Source organism: Sapajus apella, unplaced genomic scaffold (genome assembly GCF_009761245.1).
Source record: "Sapajus apella isolate SASKATOON/1434 unplaced genomic scaffold, GSC_monkey_1.0 scaffold147, whole genome shotgun sequence".
NCBI lineage: Eukaryota > Metazoa > Chordata > Mammalia > Primates > Cebidae > Sapajus > Sapajus apella.
The window spans coordinates 2,799,757-2,826,277 of record NW_022437087.1 but is presented as its reverse complement, the minus strand read 5'-3'; the positions used below and the strand labels follow the sequence as shown (position 1 = coordinate 2,826,277).

The window sequence follows — 26,521 nt, the reverse complement described above, 5'->3', positions numbered from 1 at the left end:
AGCCTCACCAGGAACCCCAGGAAGCACTGTGCCTGCCTATCTCAAATGTCCACAGCCTCAGCCTCACCAGAAACCCCAGGTAGCACTGCAGCTGCCCAGCTCAAATGTCCACAGCCTCGGCCTTACCAAAAACCCCAGGTAGCACTATGCCTGCCCATCTCAAATGTCCACAGCCTCAGCTTCACCAGGAACCACAGGTAACGCTGTGCCTGCCCATCAGAAATGCAACTGTCCAAAGCCTCACCCTCACCAGGAACTCCAGGCAGTGCTGTGCCTGCACATGGAAATGCAGTTGTCCACAGCCTCAGCCTCATCACCAACCCCAGGTACCGCTGTGCCTGCCCATCAGAAAAGCAGCTGTCCACAGCCTCAGCCTCACCAGGAACCCCAGGTAGCACTATGCCTACCCATCAGAAATGCAGCTCTCCGTCCAAACCCTGAGCCTTAGGGGGAACCCCAGCTAGCACGGTGCCTGCCCATCAGAAATACAACTGTCCACAGCCTCAGTCTCACCAGGGACCCCAGCTAGCCATCTAACTGTCCACAGCCTCAGCCTCACCAGAGACCCCAGGCAGCACTCAGACTGCACATTAGAAATGCAGCTGTCCACAGCCTCAGCCTGACCGCCAACCCAGGTACCGCTGTGCTTGCCCAACAGAAAAGCAGCTGTCCACAGCCGCAGCCTCACCAGAAAACACAGGTATTGCTGTGCCTGCCCATCAGAAATACAACTGTCTACAGCCTCAGCCTTACGAGGAACCCCAGGAAGCACTGTGTCTACCCATCTCAAATGTCCACAGCCTCAGCCTCACCAGGAACCCCCAGGAAGCACTGTGCCTGCCCTTCAGATATGCAGCTGTCCACAGCCCAAGCCTCACCACCAACCCAGGTACCACTGTGCCTACCCAACAGAAAACCAGCTATCCTCAGCCGTAGCCTCACCAGAAAACCCAGGTATTGCTGTGCCTGCCCATCAGAAATACAACTGTCCACAGCCTCAGCCTCACCAGAGACCCCAGGCAGCACTAGGCCTGCCCATCACAAATGCAGCTGTCCGCAACCTCCGCCTCACCAGGAACCCCAGGTAGTGCTGTGCCTGTCCATCAGAAGTGCAACTGTCCACAGCCTAAGCCTCACTAGGAACCCCAGCCAGCACTGTGCCTACCCATCAGAAATGCAACTGTCCACAGTCGCAGCCTCACCAGAAAACCCAGGTACTGCTGAGCCTGCCATCAGAAATACAACTGTCCACATCCTCAGCCTTACCAGGAACCCCAGGCAGCGCTGTGCCTGCCCATAAGAAATGCACCTGTCCATAGTCTCAGCCTCATCAGGAACCCCAGGTACCACTGTGCCTGCCCATCAGAAATGCAGCTGTCCACATCCTCAGCCTCACCAGGAACCCCAGGTAGTGCTGTGCCTGCCCATCAGAAATGCAGCTGTCCAGTCACAGCCTCACCAGGAACCCCAGGTACCACTGTGCCTGCCCATCAGAAATGCAACTGTACACAGCCTCAGCCTCACCAGGAATCCCAGGTAGCACTATGCCTGCCGTTCAGAAATGCACCTGTCCACAGCATAAGCCTCACTAGGAACCTGAAGTAGCACTATGCCTGTCAATCAGAAATGCAACTCTCCACCACCTCAGCTTCACCAAGAACCCGAGGTAGCACTGTGCCTGCCCATCTCAACTGTCCACAGACTCACCCTCACCAGGGACCCCAGGTAGCTCTGTGCCTGCCCATCTCAACTGTCCACAGACTCAGCCTCACCAGGGACCCCAGGTAGCTCTGTGCCTGCGCATCTCAACTGTCCACAGCCTGAGCCTCACCAGGAACCCCACATAGCACTGTGTCTGCCCATCTCAACTATCCACAGCCTCAACCTCACCAGGGACCCCAGGTACCACTGTGCCTGCCCGTCTCAACTGTCCACAGCCGCAGCCTCAACAGAAAACCCAGGTACTGCTGTGCTTGCGCATTAGAAATACAACTATCCACAGCCTCAGCCTTAAAAGGAACCCCAGGAAGCGCTGTGCCTGCCCATCTCAAATGTCCACAACTTCAGCCTCACCAGGGACCCCAGGTACCCCTGTGCCTGCCCATCAGACACGCAGCAGTCCACAGCCTCAGCAGCACCAAAAACCACAGGTACGGCTGTGTCTGCCCATCAGAAATGCAACTGTCCACAGCCTCAGCCTCACCAGGAAACACAAGTAGCGCTGTGCCGGCCCATCAGAAATCCACCTGTCCACCGTCCCAGCCTCAACAGGAACCCCAGGTAGCACTGTGCCTGCCCTTCAGAAATGCACCTGTCCAGAGCCAGCGTCTCACTAGGAAGCCTAGGCAGCACTGTGAATGCTTATGTCAACTCTCCACAATCTCAGCATCACCAGGAACCCCAGGTAGTGCTGTGCCTGCCCTTCAGAAATCCAACTGTCCACAACCTCAGCTTCACCAGGAACCCCAAGTGGTACTGTGCCTGCCCATCTCAACTGTCCACAGCCTCAGCCTCACCAGAAACTCCAAGTAGCACTGCGCCTGCCCATCAGAAATGCAGCTGTCCACAGCCCCAGCCTCACCAGAACCCCAGGTGGCACTGTGGCTGCCCATCTAAACTGTCCACAGCCTCAGCCCCAACAGGAAACCCAGGTGGCACTGTGCCTGCCCATCAGAAATGCAGCTGTCCTCAGCCTCAGCCTCACCAGGAACCCCAGGTAGCGCTCTATCTGCCCATCAGGAATGCAGCTGTCCTCAGCCTCAGCCTCAGCCTCACCAGGGACCCCAGGCAGCACTATGACTGCCCATCAGAAATGCAGCTGTCCACAACCTCAATCTCACCAAGAACACCAGGTAGCGCTGTGCCTGCCCATCAGAAATGCAACTGTCCACAGCCTCAGCCTCACCAGGAACCCCAAGTAGCACTGTGGCTGCCCATCTCTACTGTCCACAGCCTCAGCCTCACCAGGAACCCCAGGTAGCGTTCTGTCTGCCCATCAGAAATGTAACTGTCCACAGCCTCACCCTTACCAGGAACCCCAAGTACCACTGTGCCTGCCCATCAGAAATGCAACTGTCCACAGCCTCAGCCTCACAAGGGACCTCAGGCAGCACTATGACTGCCCATCAGAAATGCAGCTGTCCACAACGTCAATCTCACCAAGAACCCCAGGTACCACTGTGCCTGCCCCCACCAGAAATGCAACTGTCCACAGCCTCAGCCTCACCAGGAACCCCAGGTAGCACTGTGGCTGCCCATCTCTACTGTCCACAGCCTCAGCCTCACAAGGGACCCCAGGTAACACTGTGGCTGTCCATCTGAACTGTCCAAAGCGTCAGCCTCACCAAGGATGCCAGGTAGCTCTACGCCTGCCCATCTAAACTGTCCACACACTCAAGCTCACCAGGGACCCAAGGTAGCACTGTTTCTGCCCATCAGAAATGCAGGTGTCCACAGCCTCAGCCTCACGAGAAACCGCAGGTAGCGCTGTGCCTGCCCATCAGAAATGCAACTGTCCAGAACCTCAGCCTCACCAGGGACTCCAGGTTGCACTGTGCCTGCCCATCAGAAATACAACTGTCCACAGCCTCAGCCTCACCAGGGACCCCAAGTAGCACTGTGTCTGCCCATCTCAACTGTCCACAGCCTCAGCCTCACCAGAAACCCCAGGTAGTGCTGTTCCTGCCATCAGAAATGCAGCTGTCCACAGCCTCAGCCTCACCAGGAACCCCAGGTAGCACAGCGCCTGCCCATCAGCAATGCACCTGTCCACAGCCTTAGCCTCACCAGGGACCCCAGGTAGCACTGTGCCTGCCCATCTCAACTGTCTACAGCCTCAGCCTCACCAGGAACCCCAGGTAGCGCTGTGCCTGCCCATGGAAATGCAACTGTCCACAGCCACGGCCTCACCAGAAAACGCAGGTATTGCTGTGCCTGCCTATCAGAAATACAACTGTCCACAGCCTCGGCCTTACCAGGAGCCCCAGGAAGCACTGTGCCTGCCCATCTCAACTGTCCACAGCATCAGCCTTACCAGGAACCCCAGGAAGCACTGTGCCAGCCTATCTCAAATGTCCACAGCCTCAGCCTCACCAGGAACCCCAGGAAGCGCTGTGCCTGCCCATCTCACTGTCCACAGCCTCAGCCTCACCAGGAACCCCAGGTAGCGCTGTGCCGGCCCATCAAAAATGCAGCTGTCCTCAGCCTCAGCCTCACCAGGAACTGCAGGTAGCCGCTCTGCCTGCCCATAAGAAATGCAAGTGTCCACAGCCTCACCCTCACCAGGATCCCCAGGTAGAGCTGTGCCTGCCCATCAGAAATGCAGCTGTCCACAAACTCAACCTCACCAGGAACGCCATGTAGCGTTGTGCCTGCCTACCAGAAATGCAAATTTCCATAACCTGAGCCTCGCCAGGAACTCCAGGTAGCACTGTGCCTGCCCATCTAAACTGTCCACAGCCTCAGCCTCACCAGTGACCCCAGGTACCACTATGCCTGGCCATCTCAACTGTCCATACCCTCAGCATCACCAGAGACCCCAGGAAGCACTAGGCCTGCCCATCAGAAATGCAGCTGTCCGCAGCCGCAGCCTCAGCCTCACCAGGAACCACAGGTAACGCTGTGCCTGCCCATCAGAAAAGCATCTGTCTACAGCCTCAGCCTCACCAGGAACCCAGGTAGCACTATGCCTGCCCATCAGAAATGCAGCTGTCTGTCCAAGCCCTGAGCCTCACCAAGAACCCCAGACAGCGCTGCGCCTGTCCATCAGAAATACAACTGTCCACAGCCTCAGCCTTACCAGGGACCTCAGGAAGTGCTGTGCATGCCCATCTCAAATGTCCACAGCCTCAGCCTCACCAGGAACCCCAGGTAGCACAGTGCCTGCCCATCTCAAATGTCCACAGGCTCAGCCTCACCAGGAACCCCAGGTAGCACAGTGCCTGCCCATCTCACTGTCCACAGCCTCAGCCTCAACAGGAAACCCCGGTAGTGCTGTGCCTGCCCATCAGAAATGCAGCTGTCCTCAGCCTCAGCCTCACCAAGAACTGCAGGTAGCGCTCTACCTGCCCATAAGAAATGCAACTGTCCACAGCCTCATGCTCAGTAGGATCCCCAGGTAGGGCTGTCCCTGCCCACCAGAAATGCAACTGTCCACAGCCTCAGTCTCACCAGGAATCCCAGGTGGCACTGTACCTGCCCATCAGAAATGCAACTGTCCACAGCCTCAGCCTCACCAGGAACCCCAGGGAGCACTGTGCCTGCCCATCTCAACTGTCCACAGCCTCAGCCTCACCAGGAACTGAAGGTAGCACTGTGCCTACCCTTCAGAAATGCAGCAGTCCACAGCCTCAGCCTCACCAGAAACCTCAGATGGCACAGTGCCTGCCCATCTCAACTGTCCACAGCCTCAGACTCACCAGGGAACCCAGGCAGCACTATGCCTGCCCATCAGAAATGCAGCTGTCCACAAACTCAACCTCACCAGGAATGCCAAGTAGCGTAGTGCCTGCCTATCAGAAATGCAACTGTCCATGTCCTGAGCCTCACCAGGAACCCCAGGTAGAACTGTGCCTGCCCATCTAAACTGTCCACAGCCTCAGCCTAACCAGGGATGCCAGGTAGCACCGTGCCTGCCCATCAGAAACGCAGCTGTCCACAGCCTCAACCTCAGGAGGAACCACAGGTAGCGCTGTGCCTGCCCATCAGAAATGCCGCTGTCCACAGCCTCAGCCTCACCAGGAAACCCAGGTAGCACTGTCCCTGCCCATCAGAAATGCACCTGTCCACAGCATAAGCCTCACTAGGAACCCGAGGTAGCACTATGCCCGCCCATCTAAACTGTCCACAGCCTCAGACTCACTAGGGACCCCGGGTAGCACTCAGCCTGCCCATCTCAACTATCCACAGCCTCAGCCCCACCAGGGACCCCGGATAGCACCATGCCTGCCCATCTCAACTGTCCACAGCCTCAGCCTCACCAGGGACCCCAGGTAGCACTCAGCCGGCCCATCTCAACTGTCCACAACTTCAGCCTCACCAGGAACGCCAGGTAGCGCTGTGCCTGCCCATCAGAAATGCAACTGTCCACAGCCTCAGCCTCACCAGGAAGCCCAGGTAGCACTGTGCCTACCCATCTGAACTGTCCACCGCCTCCGCCTCACCAGGGACCCCAAGCAGCACTATGCCTGCCCATCAGAAATGCAGCTGTCCACAGCCTCAGCCTCACCAGGACCCCAGGTAGCACTGTGGCTGCCCATCTAGACTGTCCACAGCCTCAGCCCCAACAGGAAACCCAGGTAGCGCTGTGCCTGCCCACTGGAAATGCAGCTGTCCTCAGCCTCAGCCTCACTAGGAACCCCAGGTAGTGCTCTGTCCGCCCATCAGAAATGCAACTGTCCACAGCCTCACCCTTACCAGGAACCCCTGGTACCGCTGTGCCTGCCCATCAGAAATGCACCTGTCCACCGTCCCAGCCTCACCAGGAACCCTAGGTAGCGCTGTGCCTGCCCATCAGAAATGCTGCTGTACACAGCCTCAGCCTCAACAGGAATCGCCGGTAGCACTATACCTGCCTATTAGAAATGCACCTGTCCACAGCATAAGCCTCACCAGGGACCCAAAGTAGCACTATGCTTGCCGATCAGAAATCCAACTGTCCACAGCCTCAGCCTCACCAGGGACCCCGTGTAGCACTATGCCTGCCCATCTAAACTGTCCACAGCCTCAGCCTCACCAGGGACCCCAGGTAGCTCTGTGCCTGCCCATCTAAACTGTACACACACACAGCATCACCAGGGACCGCAGATAGCATGTGCCTGCCCATCAGAAATGCAGCTATCCACAGCCTCAGCCTCACCAGGAACCCCAGGTAGCACTGAGTCTGCCCATCTCAACTGTCCACAGCCTCAGCCTCACCAGGGACCCCAGGCAGTGCTATGACTGCCCATCAGAAATGCAGCTGTCCACAACCTCAATCTCACCAAGAACACCAGGTAGCACACTGTGCCTGCCCATCAGAAATGTAACTGTCTACAGCCTCAGCCTCATCAAGAACCCCAGGTGGCACTGTGCCGGCCCATCTCTACTGTCCACAGGCTCAGCCTCACAAGGGACCCCAGGTAACACTGTGTCTGTCCGTCTGAACTGTCCAAAGCCTCAGCCTCACCAAGGACCCCAGGTAGCACTACGTTTGCCCATCTAAACTGTCCACACACTCGGGCTCACCAGGGACCCAAGGTAGCACTGTTTCTGCCCATCAGAAATGCAGGTGTCCACAGCCTCAGCCTCACGAGAAACCCCAGGTAGCGCTGTGCCTGCCCATCAGGAATGCAGGTGTCCACAGCCTCAGCCTCACTAGGGACCCCAGGTAGCACTGTGCCTGCCCATCTCAACTGTTCACAGCCACAGCCTTACCAGGGACCCCAGGTAGGACTGCGCCTACCCATCAGAAATGCAACTGTCCACAGCCACAGCCTCAACGGAAAACCCAGGTACTGCTGTGCCTGCCCATCAGAAATGCAGCTGTCCACAGCCTGATCCTCACCAGAAACCCCAGGTAGCACTGTGCCTGCCCATCTCAACTATCCATAGCCTCAGCCTCACCAGGGACCTCAGGTAACACTGTGCCTGCCCATCTCAACTGTCCACAGCCTCAGCCTTACCAGGAATCCCAGGTAGCACTGTGCCTGCCCATCTCAACTGTCCACAGCCTCAGCCTCACCAGGAACCCCAGGTAGCGCTCTGCCTGTCCATCAGAAATGCAACTGTCCACAGCCTCACGCTCACCAGGATACCCAGGTAGGGCTGTGCCTGCCCATCGGAAATGCAAATATCCACAGCTCCTACCTCACCAGGAACCCCAGATAGCACTGTGCCTGCCCATCAGAAATACAAATGGCCACAGCCGCAGCCTCACCAGGAACCCCAGGTGGCACCATGCCTGCCCATCAGAAATGCAACTGTCCACAGCCTCAGCCTAACCAGCAATGCCAGGTAGCACTATGCCGGCTGATCAGAAATGCAACTGTCCACAGCCTCAGTCTCACCAGGAACCCCAGGTAGCACTGTACCTTCCCCTCTCAACTGTCCACAGCCTCAGCCTCACCAGGGACCCCAGGTAGCACTGTGCCTGCCCATCAGAAATGCAGCTGTCCACAGCCTCAGCCTCTCCAGGAACCCCAGGTAGCACTGTGCTGCCCATCAGTTTCCTGACATCATGCAGGCTACAGGTTTGGAATTGGAGACCTTTTAGAATCCCACTCCCCAGGGCAGAGTAAGGTGGCACACGCCTGTAATCCCAGCACTTTGGGAGGTGGAGTCAGGTAGATCACCTGAGGTCAGGAGTTAGAGACCAGCCTGGGTAACATGGTGAAAGCCCATCTCTACTAAACAGAGAAAAATTCGTGGGGCATGGTGTCTGGCGCCTGTAATCCCAGCCACTCGGGAGGCTGAGGCAGGAGACTTGCTTGAACCTAGGAGGTGGAAGTTGCAGTGAGCCAAGATCCCATCAGTGCTCTCTGGCCTAGGCGACAAAAGCGAAATTGCATCTCAAAAAAAAAAAAAAAAAAAAAAAAAAAAAAAAAAAAAATATCCTATTCCCCAAGTCATACAGAAGGACCAAGGCTGGAGCAGGCTGGGGCCAGCAGATCCACAGGGGTGAGAGCGTGTGCTCCTCTGGGCTGTGGCTTTTCTCCTCTGCTCGTGCCCTGCTTCCCCAGAGGGTAAACTCCAGGGGACAGGGACTTCCTTCTACCTTACAGCCTCAGCATGCTCTGCACTCTACCCTCTCCCTCACCCACCAAACCCTGCCCATCCACCTTTGCTAGGGCCTTCTCTTCCTCCCTGCTCCCCCTCCAGCCCCTGTCACCTCTGAGCAGCATCCTCTTTGGAAACATGAACAGGTGAGTGAGAACTGAGACTCCGTGATCATGTTTCCCTCTGGGTGGAGACTGGGCTTTGTGGTGGGTGGACTATGTGAGAGGCTGCGTGGGATGGGACAAACTCTCTTCATCACAGTGGCTTTGGGGAGTGGTGGCTCTTGCACGTACACCATTATGTGACAACAACAGAAAGGGCAAAAGGGGGCACAGAAGAGCTGTAGGTCACTCAGTCTCCCTGCAGAAAACGCTGGGATGAAGGCATCCACTATGGTTGCTAGAAGGATTTAATGAAAGGAGGTGTGAAGTACACTTAGCATCCTTCTGTGCACAGAGCAAGTGCTCCATAAATGGCAGTCATGCTGCTTCGACCACAAATACAGGCTCCTCCACCTTGAGAGCACCTCTCCCCCGCCCACTGCAGACACTTGGAGCATAGCCACCACTATCTCTGGCCTCAATACCACTACCACCACCTCACCACCCGATGAGTCCTCTCCTTTCCCTGCTCACAGCCTCTTCCATTCTAGATGTGTCACTGCAGTTAATACCAAAGTCAGAGGATGCCCTGCTCAGGCCTCCCCCGTGGCCTCCCCTTTTATTCAGAAGAAAGTGCTCAAAGGCCGAATGTCCCAGCCGCACCCCTCGTTAACACATCACCTCCCTCTGTGCTGTTCCTTAAAGGCCCTGCTCTTGCCCCGGCTCCTGCTCCCACTTCTGGGACTTTGCATCTGCTCACCTCCCTGCCATGCTCACTCCACCAGCACGCCCAAGACTCCCTGCATTTGTGCTTTGCTCAAAAGTCTTATTAGGGAAACCCCCAGATGACCCACTCACACCTTTCCCTGGCACCTTTATCTGGCTTCGGTTTTCCCCAAGGCACTTAACATCTGATACTTAAGAGAGCATCCATGAGATAGAACTACTTAAATTTGTGTTTTGTCTGTCTCCTCCTGCTTCATTGGAATCTAAGATCCAAGAAGGCAGACACTCTAGCTGTTGAGACATCAATATCCAGGTTAAGAGCCCAGATTCTGGAGCCAGATGGCCAGACTTAGGCTGTGGCCACCTTATTTGCTGGCTATGTGATCTTGGGTAAGTTACTAAACCTCTCTGTGCACCCACCATTCTTACCTTAAAAATAAGGATAACAATGGCTTAGGGTTGTTATAAATTGATATAATTGATATAAATATATAAATAATATAATTGATATAAAGTGCTTAGAATAGTGGCTGACACACAGTGGTGCTGTTTAAGTGTTTGCTGCTGCTGCTGTGATTACTGTCTGCCGAGTCCAGTGTGCAGAACAGGTCTATCTTCACAGAATAGGAGTGAATCGTCATTGTCACAGATTTCAGATCCACAGCCTCATGAGAATAGCTGCATGCAGCAGGCTCTGGAAGGAAGCTTTACTAAGAACACACAATGTTTTTAATCAAGTGGACAGGAGGTGGAAGAGTCAACTCTTGAGTTAAAACCCTCACACTGGCAGGGTTTTGTGGGATCCCCAACCACCCTATCAGCAAAATCCATGCAATCAGGCCAGGCAGGGTGGCTCACACTTGTAATCACAGCAATATGGGAGGCCATGGCAGGGGGATCATTTGAGGTCAGGAGTTTGAGACCAGCCTGGCCAACATGGTGGAACCCTGGATCTACTAAAAATACAAAAAAAATTGCCAGGTATGGTGGCAGGTACCTGTAATCCCAGCTACTTGGGTGGCTGAGGCAGGAGAATTGCTTAAGCCTGGGAGGCAGAGGTTGCAGTGAGTCGAGATTACGCCACTGCACTCCAGCCTGGGTGACAGCAAAACTGTGTCTCAAAAAAAAAACAAAAACAAAAAACAGAATCCATGTGATACCTTTGCTACCTGGCATGAAGGATTCCAACCAAAAGAAGACAGCAATGGGATTCAGCCCCTAAGAAGAAAGGGCTCTGCCTCTTATTCTGAAAATTCCTCTCTGTCAGACCTGGCACCATAGAAAGGTGAATCTTAGCTTCTGACTACCAGGAGGGAGAGGACAAGGGAATGAGCTCAGGGCAGGGATCCAGGGCACCTACCTATCGGGGAAACTGAAACTGAACGCACGTGTGTATATGCGTGTGGTAGGGCACACTGCTATTTTCAAGCTCAAAATTTTGTTACGTCTAAGAAAAGACCTCACATGATATCTGAAAAGCCAGCTTAGCAAAGAGGGTAACATAACCTTGCTAGGTCTGGATTTGGTAAAATTCCATAGCACCAAGGTCCACCCTCCCGGGACAATGTGGTCGAGGCCCAGACCCCTTCCCTCCAGGCATCCATACGGAGAATGCAGGAACACTGGGACACACCTGCGAGGTGCAATTTATTTTGCTGTCAACTTGCAGGATAAACTAGAAACCTTCAGGTAATTCATTACATGGAAAATTCCTGGTAAGAGCCTGACCATGACCTGTGGCAAAATGGGAACAGAGGGTGCCTGGGCTTGATTCTGAGGCTGATTACAGTGTGGTCTCAGCACTGCCCATTAGGCCTGAGCGCTGCCACATTTGTCACTGAAGAGAAATGATCGCTGTGTGAAATGTGGGGTGGGGACAGCTATCCTCAAAGCTGCTCCTGGCTGGCTGGGGGTGCTCAGGGAGGTCTCAGAGCACAGGTCCTGCCCTGCCAACCTCCTAGCCTTTGACTCCACACACATCACTTAACCTCCCCAAACCTCAATGTCCTCATTTGCTAAATGGACCATTACATTGACCTAAGCTGTAGGCTGCAGGGAAAATTTTCTGCATCAAAAATAGTAAGAGTAACGCCCCCCTCAATTCTTCCCCGTGTACCAGGTACTTTCATGTATGATGTCACAGACGTGTGTGAAAGCATTTTGTATTGTCACAATCTAAAGAGCTGTAAGGCATTTTTCTTCTAATGAATCATGATCAAAGTGCTCCTTTTCACAGAAGGTCCACAGGGAAGCCACAGTCAGATCCGAGCCGTGTACCTCAATGCAGGAAATTAACCTTACCCTGGAAGAGGTTCACAGAAGCAACCACAAGGATGGTTAAATCCTCTCACAAAGCCTGGCTTCGGGGGGCATAACGGATGTTCCACATGGCTGGCTGGAAGACAGTGCAGACGGCGAGTTACAACTTCAGACGGGCCACCTCCCCTCGGGTGCCATAGAGCACAAAGAAGTGACTACCTGCAGCCCAGGATCCGTGAGGGACTCCTGCCTCTTGGCTCGAGTTCTCACTACTCCCACCCTAATGCCCTTTACGCTCACACACACAAATACACTCACATGCGTGTACACAAATTCACACATGCACACACACTTGCACTCACGCATATTCATACACATTCATGCATAAACATGCACACGGCTTTCTCAAGTTTGCCAAGTGTCAGAGAAAAGAACATTCTAGAACACAAGGTCTGGCAGTGGGAGGAGGTAGGTGCCTCTCTCAGATCTCATCCAGGAGAGGCATGGATGCATCCATCAACTCTCCCACGTAGAAGAATTGGAGGAATGGTAGGGGCTGTGCAGAGGCAGGAGTTCTGCCCCTCGCTGGGTGTTAAGGAAGTAGACAGCACCAAAACCCTCAAGACGACACAGCCCTGGATTCTGCACAGGTTGTTTGCCGTCCAACTAACCCACATGTCTACAGGACACACCATGAGCATGGCAGAAATAAAAAGGGGCACTGGCAAAACCGTGACTTAATAAAATTACTGGCATGTGGACTGTCTTGCCTCAGACCCCCATGGCCCTGAATCCTCCCAAACCCGACCAGGCGAGGTAGGGGACTCAGAGTGTGAATTTCTGGTGACTTCTGGTTGCTTGGCTTTCCTTGAGGAACTAAAGGGTGCAGAAGAGAAAACCCAGCATCACGGGAAGGTGTGGCAGCTCCTCTGGGCATCACTCACCATTGGAACTGATGGTCCCATCCTCATATCTCTTGATTAGCACCAAGTCCACAAAGTCTCTAGGAGAAATGAGCTTCATGGCAGCCGAGGGGGTGGAAGTTCTGCTTACGCACAGGGTCTGCCAAACCAGAGAAGCATGCAGCTGTGACTGCTGGCCAGACATTTTCTCCAACTCCCACCCCACCCCCTCAAGGGCTGGGAAAGGTATCAGGATTGACAGTAGGCACTGTCACTGTCAGTAGTACAGGCACTATAAATAATAGTAAGCAGCACGCAGCTGTGACTGCTGGCCAGACATCTCCCAACTCCCACCTCACCCCCTCAAGGTCTGGGAAAGGTACCAGGACTGTCAGTATTCCAGGCATTATAAACAGTTAAGATCCAGATCAAGTCTTCCCAGGAGCTGAGTGTCATGGAAATATACCCAGTTTACAGGATGAGAGTTGTGACACAGGCTGCCCACAGCTATCTAGCTGCAGACAAGTGCCATGCCGAGGTCATGTCTCACAAGTGACCATAAGAGGTGCCATTTATTGAGCACCTAGTAAGAGTCTGGCTGGACAAAGCTCTCAGTTGTCCCTTAACCTTTAGAAATAGCTATCATTAGGCCGGGCATGGTGGCTGACGCCTGTCTTCCCAGCACTTTAGGAGGCTGAGGTGGGTGGATCACCTGAGGTCAGGAGTTTGAGACCAGTCTGGCCAACATGGCAAAACCCTGTCTCTACTAAAAACACAAAAATTAGCTGGGCACGGTGACGTGCGCCTGTAACCGCAGCTGCCCAGGAGGCTGAGGCAGGAGAGTCGCTGGAACCTGGGAAGCTGAGGGTGTAGTGAGCTGAGATCGTGCTATTGTACTCCAGCCTGGGCGAAAGAGCAAGACTCTGTCTCACAAAAAAAAAAAAAAAAAAGAAAATAGGTATCATTAATCCTTCCTACTGGTGAGGAAACTGAGACTTGGAGAGACTAAGGAACTTAGCAGGAAGCTCATGGTGGAGATGGGATTTGAACAGGGCCAGGGCTAGGAAGAGGCAAGAGAGGCCACTCCTTTTCAGAGCTAACCCTGCACTTGCTCAGCCTCCTATGCTATGCCTGGAGCAACTGTTCAATTCACCACGGTCCCAACCCTGGGAGGGAATACCTTGAAACTCACTCAATCTCAGCATACCCCAGCAGTCCACACTCCCATTTTATAAACCAAGGATGCTGGGCTTTCTCCCATTCATCCCATCCTGCAGGAGAGTGGGGCCCAGGCTCTCTTGAGGTCACAATGGAAAAGTACAAGCCAGGCCGGCAATGGCACTGTCCTGGGGGAGGTCTCAGGGTAGGTGAGAGGGACGGTAAGGATCTCCACCTCTTTGCCTTTCACCTCAGGTATTAAGACTTGGGGCACCACGTGTTGCTGAGAAACCTTTCAGAAAGGACACTTTTGGCCTCAGGAAATTCATCTTCAAGTGAGCATGAGATCCCTGGGGGCCCTTGAGCACTTTTCAATGGGTGCAATGGGAATGGATTTGCAGATGACTCTACTGTATGTTTCCTTCATGTTTCCCCCAGTGACCTGCCTGGGAACAGGCTGCACCTGAACGCAGGGCTCCTTTCCCACTTGAAGAAAAGCACAGCACAGCCCCATTCATCCAGAATCATCCTATCATGAATTGTCCCACCGCATAAAATCCTCCAGGGTGGCAAAGGGACAATGGGGAGTGCTGGCTGCAATATTTAATCAAGGCACTACACTCTGGTGTTAGAATTTCATGTTTTCCCCTTTCTTAAGCATATTCCAAAAGTTGGTGTCAGAAACAAGGCAATTTTGCCATTTCTATATTTTGATATTTTGTAACAGTAATGGTAGAAGTGATGAAAAATTTGAAAAAAAAATTATACTGTTTCCACCTCTGATGACTGTCCCCAAATGCATCATTCCTGAGGTACAGTATCTGGAAACCAAGGTGAGAAGGACTTTGGAAACAAATTTTGAAGACAACAGTAGCACATGTCATAAACCCAACACACTCATGGCACGGCCCTGTGTCCTATCCATCCATCCACCTAGCTATCCATCATCTATCTATTTTATAATTAGGATATTTGGGAGTTGCCAAAATCATGCTGAGAAATGCCAATCTCTAAGGAAGAGCCCTTTCTTTTTTTTTTTTTTTTTGGAGACGGAGTTTCGCTCTTGTTACCCAGGCTGGAGTGCAATGGCGCGATCTCGGCTCACTGCAACCTCCGCCTTCCTGGGTTCAGGCAATTCTCCTGCCTCAGCCTCCTAACTGGGATTACAGGCACACGCCACCATGCCCAGCTAATTTTTGTAATTTTTAGTAGAGACGGGGTTTCACCATGTTGACCAGGATGGTCTCGATCTCTTGACCTCGTGATCCACCCGCCTCGGCCTCCCAAAGTGCTGGGATTACAGGCTTGAGCCACCGCGCCCGGCTAGGAAGAGCCCTTTCTCCACATTTTCATTGCTTCACTAAATGATAAAGGGCTATTACTTGGCAATTCTCCACTTTTTTGTAAACTGGAGCTCACCAATAGCCTGTGCTTCCCCTCTACTTTGCAGCTGTCTATTGAAAAGTTCATATCTTTTCATGGACTTATGAGTTAACTAGAAAAATGAGCTCCCATTCATCTTATCCAAAGATGCAAAATGTTTTACTTTTCACATTTATCAGAATTTATAATATAATCATGTTATTTAAATGAATTACACTCATACCTCAATTCAGATTTTTAAAAAGCTAATCAGTCTCATGATTACAGGAAATACATAATTTTAAAAATTTCCATCTCTATGCATATTTATGATGCAAGATGATGACTTCCAAGAACAAACATGTATTATATTAGGGTGAAATTCAGAGGGCTACATGGAACAGAAATTGGAGTTCCAAGAAAACAGTTATACACAATTTCTGACTATTTAAAAAATGTTGCTTGTGTATTTTAAAAATGGATAACAGTAAATAAAAATGTATATATTTAGATACATCTACAAAAATAGTTTTACTTTGTTCATAATTGAGATTTACTGCATGTCAAAAATGACACACTTTGCAACTTATGAAAATTTAGTTGTCAACCAAATGTTATTAATAAATGTCAACTAGATGTCTGAGGATGATGTATAATTTCTCAAAAATCTGTCGAAGTATGTAAGCAAAAAGGGTGAAGACCCTCATACCAGAGAAAACTGGAGTCAGGCAAGTACATGGGGCTGCTACTGGTCCAGGCTTCAGGGAAGTGGGTGCCAGGGGCTAAGGGTCCTGTGTCGTCTAGTACAGCAGCCCCACACAATGAACAGGCACGCTCCCCCAAAGACAAATCAGGGTGCCCAGAGAAGGAGGGAGAGCCTACCAGCTTCACTGACCCAATCCCACAGGCAAACTGATGAAAGGGGCAAGCTCAGCTGGCACAAAGTAGAATTTAGCACAGGCGAACACCCACTTCTCTGTGGTCCTGCCAACCCGGGGAACGGGAAGTGGCTGCAAAGTAACAATGATGAAACCATATCACTTGTCTTGTGGAGCCTCTGAGCAATCAGGTCACAAGGACCCAGAAATTAAGCTGGGGTGAAGGCAGAGGTGGCACCTCCAAGCATGGGAGTCTAGAGAGTTGGTCACCAGCTGGCTCTCAACTCCTACTCTGGCACGTGTTACCTTGTGAGCCTGGGCACATCTGGTACAGCTCTTTACCTGCCAAACTGTTACCTTCCTTTAGGGTTTCAGTTGCAGGGGTCCAAACTTGGAACACAGTATAAGGACTCCGTAAATGACAGTGCTTATCATTTAATCATTACTATGATAGCTCAGGTATCATGTTACTTTCTAGTCTTTCATTCTCTTTCATGGCCCCCCAGCCACTGTGTCGAGACTAGTGTAAACATACTAAAAAAGATGTAGGCAGTTGGCCCAGCAAGGTGGCTCACGCCTGTAATCCCAGCACTTTGGGAGGCCGAAGTGGGCAGATCACCTGTGAGGTCAGGAGTTCGAGACCAGCCTGGCCAGCATGGGGAACCCCTATCTCTACTAAAAATACAAAAAAAAAAAATTAGCACCTGTAGTCCCAGCTACTCAGGAGGCTGAGGCAGGAGAGTCTCTTGAACCCAGAAGGCAGAGGTTGCAGTGAGCCAAGATCGCACACTGCACTCCAGCCTGGGCAACAAGAGTAAGACTCTGTCTCAAAGGCTAGAGAAAAAAAAAAAAAAAAGTAGCCATTTTTAAGTTCAAGCAGAAAGTTCTGCATACAGTCTCGTTACTGCATTTTTAAGGGCATTAACCCATGTTTCCTCAACTTCAATCATTTGTGTATAATTATTTGCATACTACCTCCTTTTTTGTTACTCTCTCCAGTATCCCCCATCCTGTTGTTCACTTAATACTGTTCTCTAAATGGGCTCACTTTTTACAACTTATAGATAAGCTGGTTTTAACGTGAAGCTATTTACAGAAATGAAAAAAAGTGCATCACTTGCCGTAAATTAAAGGCGACTGCAAAATATCTACACGATGATTATTAGATTCTAATTTTGAGCCTGAGGCCAGCTGCTTATTTTATATAAACGAGATTAGCAAGTGTTAATCAGTTGACAAAGGATTATCAGCACCTGAGACTCTCCCCTTCAAGTTATCAGAGAGATTAAAGAAGGACTGAAACACCGAAGTCTCCTCACTAAGTGATTCAATGTCAGCTTTGACCATTAAGGACCTAAACTCACCTTTGATGTTTCTTCAGGAAACAGTGACATAAACTCCTGGGATAATCAACTGGGAATGAACCGAAATGTGAATTCTTGGTCAAGGGTAAGAACACCTGGCTCTTACAGATTCAGATTTGGGTTCATCAGTTGCATGGGGTTTCACAACACAATCTCCGTGAACACCCCAGAGGGTGCTAGTCCACAGATGTCAAAATCAAGACACCATTCAAACTGAACAGGTCAGCAGCTTTTCCCCAAGGCAACTTTCTCATTAGTTTTGGCTATGACTTTTTTTTCATACGAACTTCTGTAATCAACATGAGGTGGGGATCTTAAAGCTACAGAGACCACCACCAGGGCAGGCTCATTTAGATCCATACTGCCTAATACAGTAGCTGACGGCTCCACGTGGCTATTTAAATCTACATTTCGTCTAATTAAAATTAAACAAAACAATTCATGTCCTTAAACTAGCCACCTTCAAATGCTCTGTGGCCACCATCAGAAAGTTCTGGACAGGGCTAGTCCAGCTGACACACATTTTGCCAGCGAAGAAACTAATCCAGAAACTGCCACCTAGAACAACCCCCAGCTGGCAAAGAACCCTGACTCCCCCACCGGGGCTCTCTCAATTCATTCTTATGTCGCCATCAAGGGGCAGCATTTCAAACAAGAGCTGACAGGCTGAATCCAGGCACCACCTCAGTACCCTCAGAGCCCATGTGCACTTGACACATCTTCATTCACTGCTGCTGTCATCTCATTTTGGCTCTGTTTATGGCTTCTCTGCCTCTGAGTCATGAGGCTTCCCACCTACACCTGGGCTGAGGCAGGTATCCAATGCTGCAAGCAGTGGGCAGCCTGTGTTTGCAGCACATACCTCATCGCCAAAAGGTATCATGGACCCCTTCCAGAAGAAATGGGAGGAGGTTATTGTATCATGGACCCTTCCAGAAGAAATGGGAGGAGGTTATTGTATCATGGACCCTTCCTGAAGAAATGAGAGGAGGTTATTGTATCATGGACCCTTCCAGAAGAAATGGGAGGTGGTTACTGTAGCAGGGCCCAGACACTATCTAGAGATAACATGCTTGGAAAGACTTACATCAGTGATGCTTTCGATAATTTCAAAACCATTCACATTCTCATCCCACTTCACTCGCAGGCCCCCAACAGCCGGCTTCACACAGTCCCACACCTCCTCTGGTGTCCCAAATACAATGCCTTCTCCTCGGTACCTGGAGCACAAAAAGGAATTACACCCCAAAGCATCAATAAACTTGTTTATGTTGGGATTGCATGTAAGCACTAGAAGTCTGTCACTGCTCTTTAGGACAGGCTTGCAGGGAAGAGACTGAAACTTATTAGCCCCACCTCCCTTCTGGCCTTCAGAAATGGACGTTAAATTTCCACAAGAATACGCTTTGCTGGAAGTGATTTCATTAGAAACAGTAAGACTTCTGGAGGACAAATGATCACAGGGTTGAAGGATTGATTTGAATATTTTAGGAGGCAAACCCATAAAGATACCAGGAAGGCTGCGGCATCTCTGATAAGCTTTGAACGAGGCATGCACTTACAGGTTCCCTGGAAACTCCACAGATGGCCTCCAGGAAACTGAAACTCCATTCTGTCAAAAGGCACAGAACCACAGAATTTTAGAGCTAGAAGGGCTCTGGTCACCTGGCTTAGTCCCCTGTTCTACAGAAGAGGGCTCAGAGGCCTCAAAAGATTCGACTCCAAGCTGCGCAACCCACACGTGGAAAAGCTGGAACTAATCCTGGGCAAAGCTGACCCCACAGCAGAACGTAATGAAGAAAAAGATCTTAACTGGCTGATTTCAAGAGCCGTGGGTGGTTTTCAAATTCTCTTAAAAGCCACCATGCATTTTGTTTCCTTGAGCAACCCAGGGCTACTTGTTAAAAGTCAGAAGTGTCAAGTAAGCAAAACTACTCCCGTGCTCTGGCATGGACAAAGAGAGGGGCTCGTGCTGTAATGAACAAGGTAACGGCTTTAGAGGCAGGTGTTCCGGGTTCCAGTCCTAAACACCATTCATCAGCGAGTTTTGACCTTGGGCAAGTCACTGAGTCAAAGGAACAGATACTTACCACCTGAGGTCACTGTGAGCCTAACAGGCCCAATCTTTTTTTTTTTTTTTTTTTTTTTCAAAAAAAGCATTCCCTGTTGGAATCCCTTTCAGTCGGGTCCAGGGGATTGGGGTGCAGAAAACAACGGGGAGAAGAGGCGGTTGGGGGGCTTCTGGGGAACCGGGCCCCACGAAGCAGTCTCCACGACCCCTTCCCGCCCAGCTCCTCACTCACGCCTTCCCGGCAAATCTTCCAGCCTGCTGTGTCTCGCCGGTACTGGAGCATCTTCTCGGCCACAGCCTCGCTCATCTGGGCGGCCAGCGCCGGGTCCATGGCACCAAGAGCTGCGTTTGGCTGCGGGGTCGCGGGTGTGAGGAGCGGCCGCGCTGGATCCGGGGAGCCTGGAAGCTCGCGCTCCGAGAGAGGCTTGTAGTCCCGCCTCCTGCCCCGCCCCCGCTCCCGAATTGGTCCAAGCCTTCAGACGGATCCCGCCACTCCCTGAGATTGGCAGGACCAGAGACTGCCGGGCCTGGCTCTCCGGTTTGCGTCAGCGCCTGGGCGGGTCTCGGACGCCGTGGGCGCGCCTGGGCGGGTCTCGGACGCCGTGGGCGCGCCTGGGCGGGTCTCGGACGCCGTGGGCGCGCCTGGTAAGGTCCTGTCGTATCCGCGTGGTTCCTGCCCGCTGCGGGAGGGGCTCTGGAGCGCCGGGACTACAGCTGAGACCCGTCGGGCCGGGCCAGGTCGCGGACGAGGTCGACTGTTTGTTTAAGAAGCGGGGACTTTTGTCCTGAGTGCACCGTCTTTCAGCCTGCGGGACGGTGGTGCGATTTGCATTAGAGGTAATATGCTAGGCCTGGCGCGGGGCTCAGGCCTAGTAATCGCAGCACTTTGGGAGGCCGAGGCGGGCGGATCACGAGGTCAAGAGATCGAGACCACCCTGGCCAACATGGTGAAACCCCATATCTACTAAAAATACAAAAATTAGCTGGGCATGGTGGCACACACCTGTAGTCCCAGCTACTCGGGAGGCTGAGGCAGGAGAATTGCCTGAACCCGAGAGGCGGAGGTTGCAGTGATCCGAGATCACGCCTCTAAGGAAGTTAGTCTTTTAGAGATGTGCAGAAAACTTTACTCTAAATTTCCTGACACTCATGAATTCTGAGACAAAGGGAGTGACTAAAGGAAGCATCCTGAGGTTGCTAAGATATTTACCGAGCTACTCTCCTCAAAAGGAATTCACTCTTTAATGGATACAACAGTCTGATCTCTGAGACTTGAGAGGAGCTTGTTATGTAGGTGTTGTTAGGAGAGATTTTAATAATGCTGTGGATCATGTCCTCAATAATAGTTTGACCAAAGGCAGAAATGTACACCCCCATGGACTGTTACTAAAATACAAAGCAATGTTGTGAAACCACAGCTATGCAAAGGCATTTTCACAGGTTTGTAGCTTTCTGTTACTGCAAATTAGACAACAGCTAGAGTTCAGGGAAGGGAAAGGGATAACTGATTAGCATGTGGTGCTTTTGTCGGGAGCTTTATGAGCTCCTTTTCACAGCCATGGTTGTTGATGTCTGTAGAAAAATGAGCAAAGGTGTTGAATAGGCAATCGGTTCACAGAAGAGGAAATGCAAATGACCAGTTGACTTAGGGAGAGATGATAATCACAAATGCAAGTTAATTAAGCGGGTATAATTTTTTCATTAGATTGGCAAAAATGATATAGCGTGACGCTATAAGGCATTGGTGAGGCTATAAGGAAATAGCCCCGGCATAATCTGGAGGAAGTGTGCACAGACATTTGGATTCGTGAGGATTAATAAAGGAGCTGTTAGTGAAAACAAACATGCTCATCTCTTATGAGCTATGGATTTCTCTTTTAGGAGGACCAATGCTCACTTCTAAGTAAGCACTGGTACGTGTGTGTGCCAAGAAGATACATGAAGACAGACATATAAAAGATGTTTAGTGCAACTTTATTTTCAGCAGCAAAGAAGTGGAAATGATTTCAATGTCCATCAGTTAAAAAAATGGATCAATATGTAGTTTATTCATATGATGAAATACTGTGCCACAGTTATAATGAATGAGTTTGATCTACATTTTTTTGCTAGAGCTAAAAAACATAAATATGTGCAATAATACGTGCAGTATGATAGTGTTTACTTAAGATGTGCTTACATATTGTTTATGGATGCTTGTACATATATACTTACACACAGAATACATAAAGCTATAAACAATCAATCAATGGAGGTACTCCAAACTCTTGCTAGTGTGAAGGGAATGAGACTTTGTGTGGGGATTAGAGTGGGCTTTGACTGTATCTGATATTTTCTGTTAATAATAACAAAATGACTAAATGGAAATAAAATTTCAATCTTGACTGTTGTTGACCCTCACAGTAGGAATATTGACGCTTGTCACAGTAATAGACTTTGCACTGCTCTATGTCTTTTAAACTTGTTTAAATTCAAGACCTAATCCAACAGTAAGTGCCAGAGTGCATGTGAGCTGTGTTGTGCATTGGAAAGTGATACTCATGCTTTCAACCCTGCGTGTATTTGGCAACTCTCAAATTTTCTTAGGAATGTCTCAGGACCTGCTTGTCCTCAGTCCTAAAGAAGCACCTCCCCACTCCCACCCAGACAGTGGTGCTCCCACAGGTGTCTGAAGGAAAGGTCAGGCTTTTCCAAAATATGTTTTAATGTCCCAAGGAGCTTGAGGCCACAGTCCCAGACCAAGCACCTGGAAGAGAGGACCATCATCATGAACCTCCCATGAGCACCTCTATCCCAAGAACACATTTCCATGGCCTTGTGGAACACTGAATCTTGAGCAGACTGCAACCTCTTGGATTTGTCATGGCAAGATATTTGAAAATATGCCCATTCCTTTTCCTAAATTTCAGGAGAGGTGTTAATCTGTGTGTACTTTTAAAATGGTGGTATTTATACTGGACTTTCTGTTTAGAATTGGTAATAAATCTTGGAATATAACCCTGTGACCAAGCCAGTTGTGATTCATTAGGACAGTTCATTCCTTTATTTGTTCACCCATTCACATTCAACAGATGTTTATTATCTATGGTCGGCCTCCAAGATTGCTGCTCCCTGGTGTACATGCCCTATATAATCTTCCCTTTAGTATGCTGGGACTTGTGTATATGATGAGATTTTACTCCCAGAGACAGTAAAAGTGAAGTGATTTTGAAGATGTAATTAAGATCTCCGCTCAGTTAACTTAGAGTGAATCAAAAGAGAGTATTGGGGTGGGCCTGGCCTAATCAGGTGGACCCTTTTAAAAAGTGGGTTCAGGCCTTCTCTGGAAGGAAAGAGATTCAAAGCTGAACACTCTCTTTCTGGCTTTGAAGATGCAAACAGCCATGTTGTGGAGAAGGCCTTGTGGCAGAGAAATGCAGGCAGCCTCTAGGAGTGGAGGGCTTTGGTCTTAGGACCTCAAAGAAATGAATTCTGCCAACAATAATGGGATGCCAGCTTTGGTGGACACCTGGATGATAGCCTGGTGAGACTCTGAGCTCAGGACCTACCTAATCTGGGCCTGGACTCCTGATCCATGGAAACTGATGCTAAGTCTGCATTCTTTTAAGCCTACTAAATTTGTTATGCAGTAATAGAAAACGAATACAATATCTAAGCGTCAGTTACTGAGGATGCAGAATGAATACAACACCATTCTTGCCCCAGATACACAATCTGGTGCAGGAGACAAATATTTAAAAGACACAATTACAATTTAGAGTGAAAAGAGTTATGGAAGTTTGAATCAGGGTGTGCTCCTGATTAACCATGGTGGATTGAACACACTGCTACACAAACCCTGCAGAATGCCCATAAAGGTGAAGATACTGTGAAGGTGGCAGGGGGCACGGGAGAGACAGCACTGTTCTTCCCTCTGGGCTTATTGGCTGGATGGTGTAAATCTGGCATTTTCTGTGACTGAATTCCTTCTCCACTGACTACAAGGAGGAAGTCTGTTGGCAGTAGGAGAAAATGAGGTCAACAAACATAGAAATAGAGCAGAGAGGTGAAAACAGATTCCTGAGGGTGCTCTAATGCCCTGGCTCCAGCTGGGCCTAAGGCTGGCTTGATTCTCATTTTTCCCAGTTAAGCAAACCAGTAAACCTTACGGATAAATCATGCATTACTTCCAATCTCAGTGTCCTGACTCATTAATACAGACATACTGCCCAGTAAGTAGAGTAAAATAAGTTCTCCATAAATGTAGTTACTCTTGTCTTTACTAAACTGATTATTCCTACAAACTAAGCATTGTAATATCGTTAAGGGTGGCATCTAATTTGGGGTGCTTATTAGAGAAGATGACTTTTGTCTGTTGAAGGAGAACAGTTCAAGCATCTCATTCAGATAGCTCAGGTGAGGCTTCAGGAGGCAGAATGAGATCTCTGGCTTGCCTATGATTTGTGGTCAACCCAAAAGAAGGCAAAGCACTGAGTTTCATTGAAATGATGGCCTGATGTGCTTCTGGATGCAAAGAGCCCCACGGAAACAATCTGCTCATGTGTGGAGATGTTACTATGGGTAGCCAGTTAGACGTGAGCAGACAACCCCCAGGAATGTCAGGCGACCATCAGGTGACGGTCAGGTGGCTGTTAATTGTCTCTCTAAAATAATAATTGGTCACAGCTGGCACCAGAGAACGACCGTCTCCCAATAGATAGAAAAAACCTGAAACTGGTAATCAGCAGCTTCCTGGTAAGATCTCAGGAGTTGAGCGAGTGGGTTCAAGCACGCGCACTAAAAGACAATATGGCGCCTTCCACTGGTAAGGGAAGAACCTCGAGTGAGCATGTGCACAACTCCACTAAGCACACTGCGCATGCTCCCCTCCCAAGAGCTAGCAGGCCACTACTGCGCATGCGGACAGCCCACCCCAAGGGAAGAATCAGGGAAGACGTAACACAAGACCCCGGAAGCAAAGCCAGCGTGTAATACCCCAAGTCAAAGGTCAAACAGTGCACTCCATCTTTCAAGTCGCCCGCTTGGCCCTCTCCCAAGTGTACGTTCTTTCATTCCTGCTCTGAAGCTTTTCAGTAAACTTGCATGCCTGCCCCAAAACGTGCCTGAGTCTCTCCTGTTTTGTCCTCTGTCTTGTGCTCCTCTGCCAACTTCTTTCTTCTGAGGAGGCGAGGACTGAGGTAGCTGCAGACCCTGATGATTCGCTGCTGGTAACACACTTTGGTGCCGCCTAACTTGGATAGATTGAGCTAATGGTAGCCGCGGACTAGGTGGCTGCAGCCGTCAGCCTCAGGACCTCAGCCAGCAGCTGCGGCCGTGCCCCTCGGGTCTCTAACACGTGTTCACCTCTTTTTCCAGCAAGGGAGATGCCATGTGCTGGCCCAGCACTCCCACAGGGGCCTGACCTCTGCGAAGCGGACCCTGGAGGCAGCTTAGACGTTTGAACAAATCAAGTCGTCCAGATCCATGGTCAGCTCCTGCCTCGACGTGGCCTTCCTCCTGCCGGGCTGGCCCCCCGACCTCGGGAACCTGCGCTGGCTGTGGGTGACCTGCAGGTACTGGTCAGCGCCGCTGTTCTGCTGGTCACTGCTGGATGCCGCCGACACGGAGTCAGATTCCGTGAGGGATGGCTCGAACCTGAGCTTCCCTCTGGGCTTCAGAGGGGGGTGTGGGTATTGGAAATTCCGCCAGCGTGGCTTTTTGGGCACATAGGTCGGCCTGTCAAGGTGACCCTCAAAATCGTCTTTCCACGGCTTGTAGTGCACCCTCCCCTGGTGCTCGGGAGCCAGGGTCTGACTTTCGGACCTCTCCCCAATATAAAAATGAGGAGCCCCACGGAGGTCCGTCAGGGAGCATGGGGGAAGAGACCGTTTGATCCACTCCCTCCTCGGCGTCTCCTCCTCCTCTTCACTCAGCTGTGGGGAGCGAGGCTGGCGGGGAACCCGGGATGCATATTGTCGCACATTCCTGGGATACAGCTCCACAATGTCACCTGAAGCATCTATCTTGAAATGTCTTTCTGGCCAGACATGTGGATGTTTTCTTTTGTAAGAGTCACGTTCGTTAATGACATAGTATCTGAGGGCGTGGGGCCTGGGACCCTGTGCCACCAAAGTTGAGGCCCCTGGTCCACGGTGAGGAGGTTTGATTTGCTGAAAGTCTTTTCGGAAGAGAGGTTCTGAGTGCACATCTTCGATGTGCTTTGTAAACGTCGTGGGTATGCGCGATCTGTTCTTGTGAAGATCGCTGGTGCTCGAACAGAGACCATGCGGATACCTGTAACACAGAGGCCGCTAAGTGCTGTGGTCTTGGTGGTCTCAGAGCCCCACACCTGACCACTGTGAGCTGTGAGTGGTTCCCTGAGCATTTTCACTGAGCCTGGTTCCAAATGATTAATGGGTATTCTGTGGATTGTGTGCACAGAGCCTTTTGGGGGACTGGGCTAACCAGTGTGCTTTACCGCTGGAATTTTCAGCACCCTAAATCAGTGATGTGCATCATGAGTCTCCATGGAAAGTGCAGAGTGAGGGGTGCTGTGTTAGTGTATTTCATCACGGAGTCTTCTTTGTGTCAAGAGGCCCAGAGTGGGACTAGTGTCGGTGAAGCACATGTTAGGAACATAGTTTCTCGTCCTCTCTGCTAAACAGCTGTCTGGCTTCTTGAGCACTTCTCTGAGTTTCCACTGGTGGGTAGAGGGGAGTTACACATATTAAACAGTTGTTCCCTGGCCAGGTGCAGTGGCTCAAGCTTGTAATCCCAGCATTTTGGGAGGCCAAGTCAGGTGGATCACCTGAGGTCAGGAGTTCAAGACCAGCCTGGCCAACATGGTAAAAGCCTGTGTCTACTAAAAATACAGCGGGTGCTTATAATCCCGGCTACTCAGGAGGCTGAGGCAGGAGAATTGCCTGAACCCAGGAGGCGGAGGTTGCAGTGAGCCAAGATCGTGCCA

At 50.8% G+C, this 26,521-nt stretch overlaps 2 protein-coding genes and 3 long non-coding RNA genes across 6 annotated transcripts in view; 2 read left to right on the top strand and 3 right to left on the bottom strand.

Moving 5' to 3' along the window:
* Positions 1-956: 956 nt before the first annotated feature.
* Positions 957-2,679, bottom strand: LOC116540991. Its single transcript, XR_004264678.1, has 3 exons — positions 1,708-2,679; positions 1,644-1,648; positions 957-1,061 (listed from the first exon to the last, which is right to left on the bottom strand). It is a non-coding gene; the product is annotated as an uncharacterized LOC116540991 (long non-coding RNA).
* Positions 2,649-3,249, top strand: LOC116540992. Its single transcript, XR_004264679.1, has 3 exons — positions 2,649-2,716; positions 2,853-2,976; positions 3,239-3,249. It is a non-coding gene; the product is annotated as an uncharacterized LOC116540992 (long non-coding RNA).
* Positions 3,250-10,656: 7,407 nt separating this feature from the next.
* Positions 10,657-20,053, bottom strand: STARD5 (StAR related lipid transfer domain containing 5). 2 transcript variants are annotated; one of them, XM_032264818.1, is made up of 5 exons: positions 19,808-20,053; positions 19,067-19,116; positions 18,592-18,724; positions 12,785-12,902; positions 10,660-11,976 (listed from the first exon to the last, which is right to left on the bottom strand). In XM_032264818.1, exons 1-5 carry the CDS (start codon positions 19,904-19,906, stop codon positions 11,879-11,881), a joined length of 498 nt encoding a protein of 165 aa, XP_032120709.1. In that variant the 5' UTR covers positions 19,907-20,053; the 3' UTR covers positions 10,660-11,878. The 2 variants fall into 2 exon arrangements, with proteins under 2 accessions (XP_032120708.1, XP_032120709.1); XM_032264817.1 differs by lacking the exon at positions 19,808-20,053 and having other exon boundaries at positions 10,657-11,976; positions 18,592-19,116.
* Positions 20,054-20,195: 142 nt separating this feature from the next.
* On the top strand, positions 20,196-22,580 carry LOC116540997. The gene is made up of 2 exons (XR_004264681.1): positions 20,196-20,412; positions 21,281-22,580. It is a non-coding gene; the product is annotated as an uncharacterized LOC116540997 (long non-coding RNA).
* An 848-nt stretch (positions 22,581-23,428) lies between these two features.
* Positions 23,429-26,521, bottom strand: part of TMC3 (transmembrane channel like 3) — a 40,499-nt gene continuing 37,406 nt past the window's right edge. Inside the window, exon 22 of the mRNA XM_032264816.1 lies at positions 23,429-25,848. Within this exon, the coding sequence (XP_032120707.1) occupies positions 25,005-25,848 (844 nt within the window). The 3' untranslated portion in view covers positions 23,429-25,004. The remainder of the gene's footprint in view (positions 25,849-26,521) is intronic.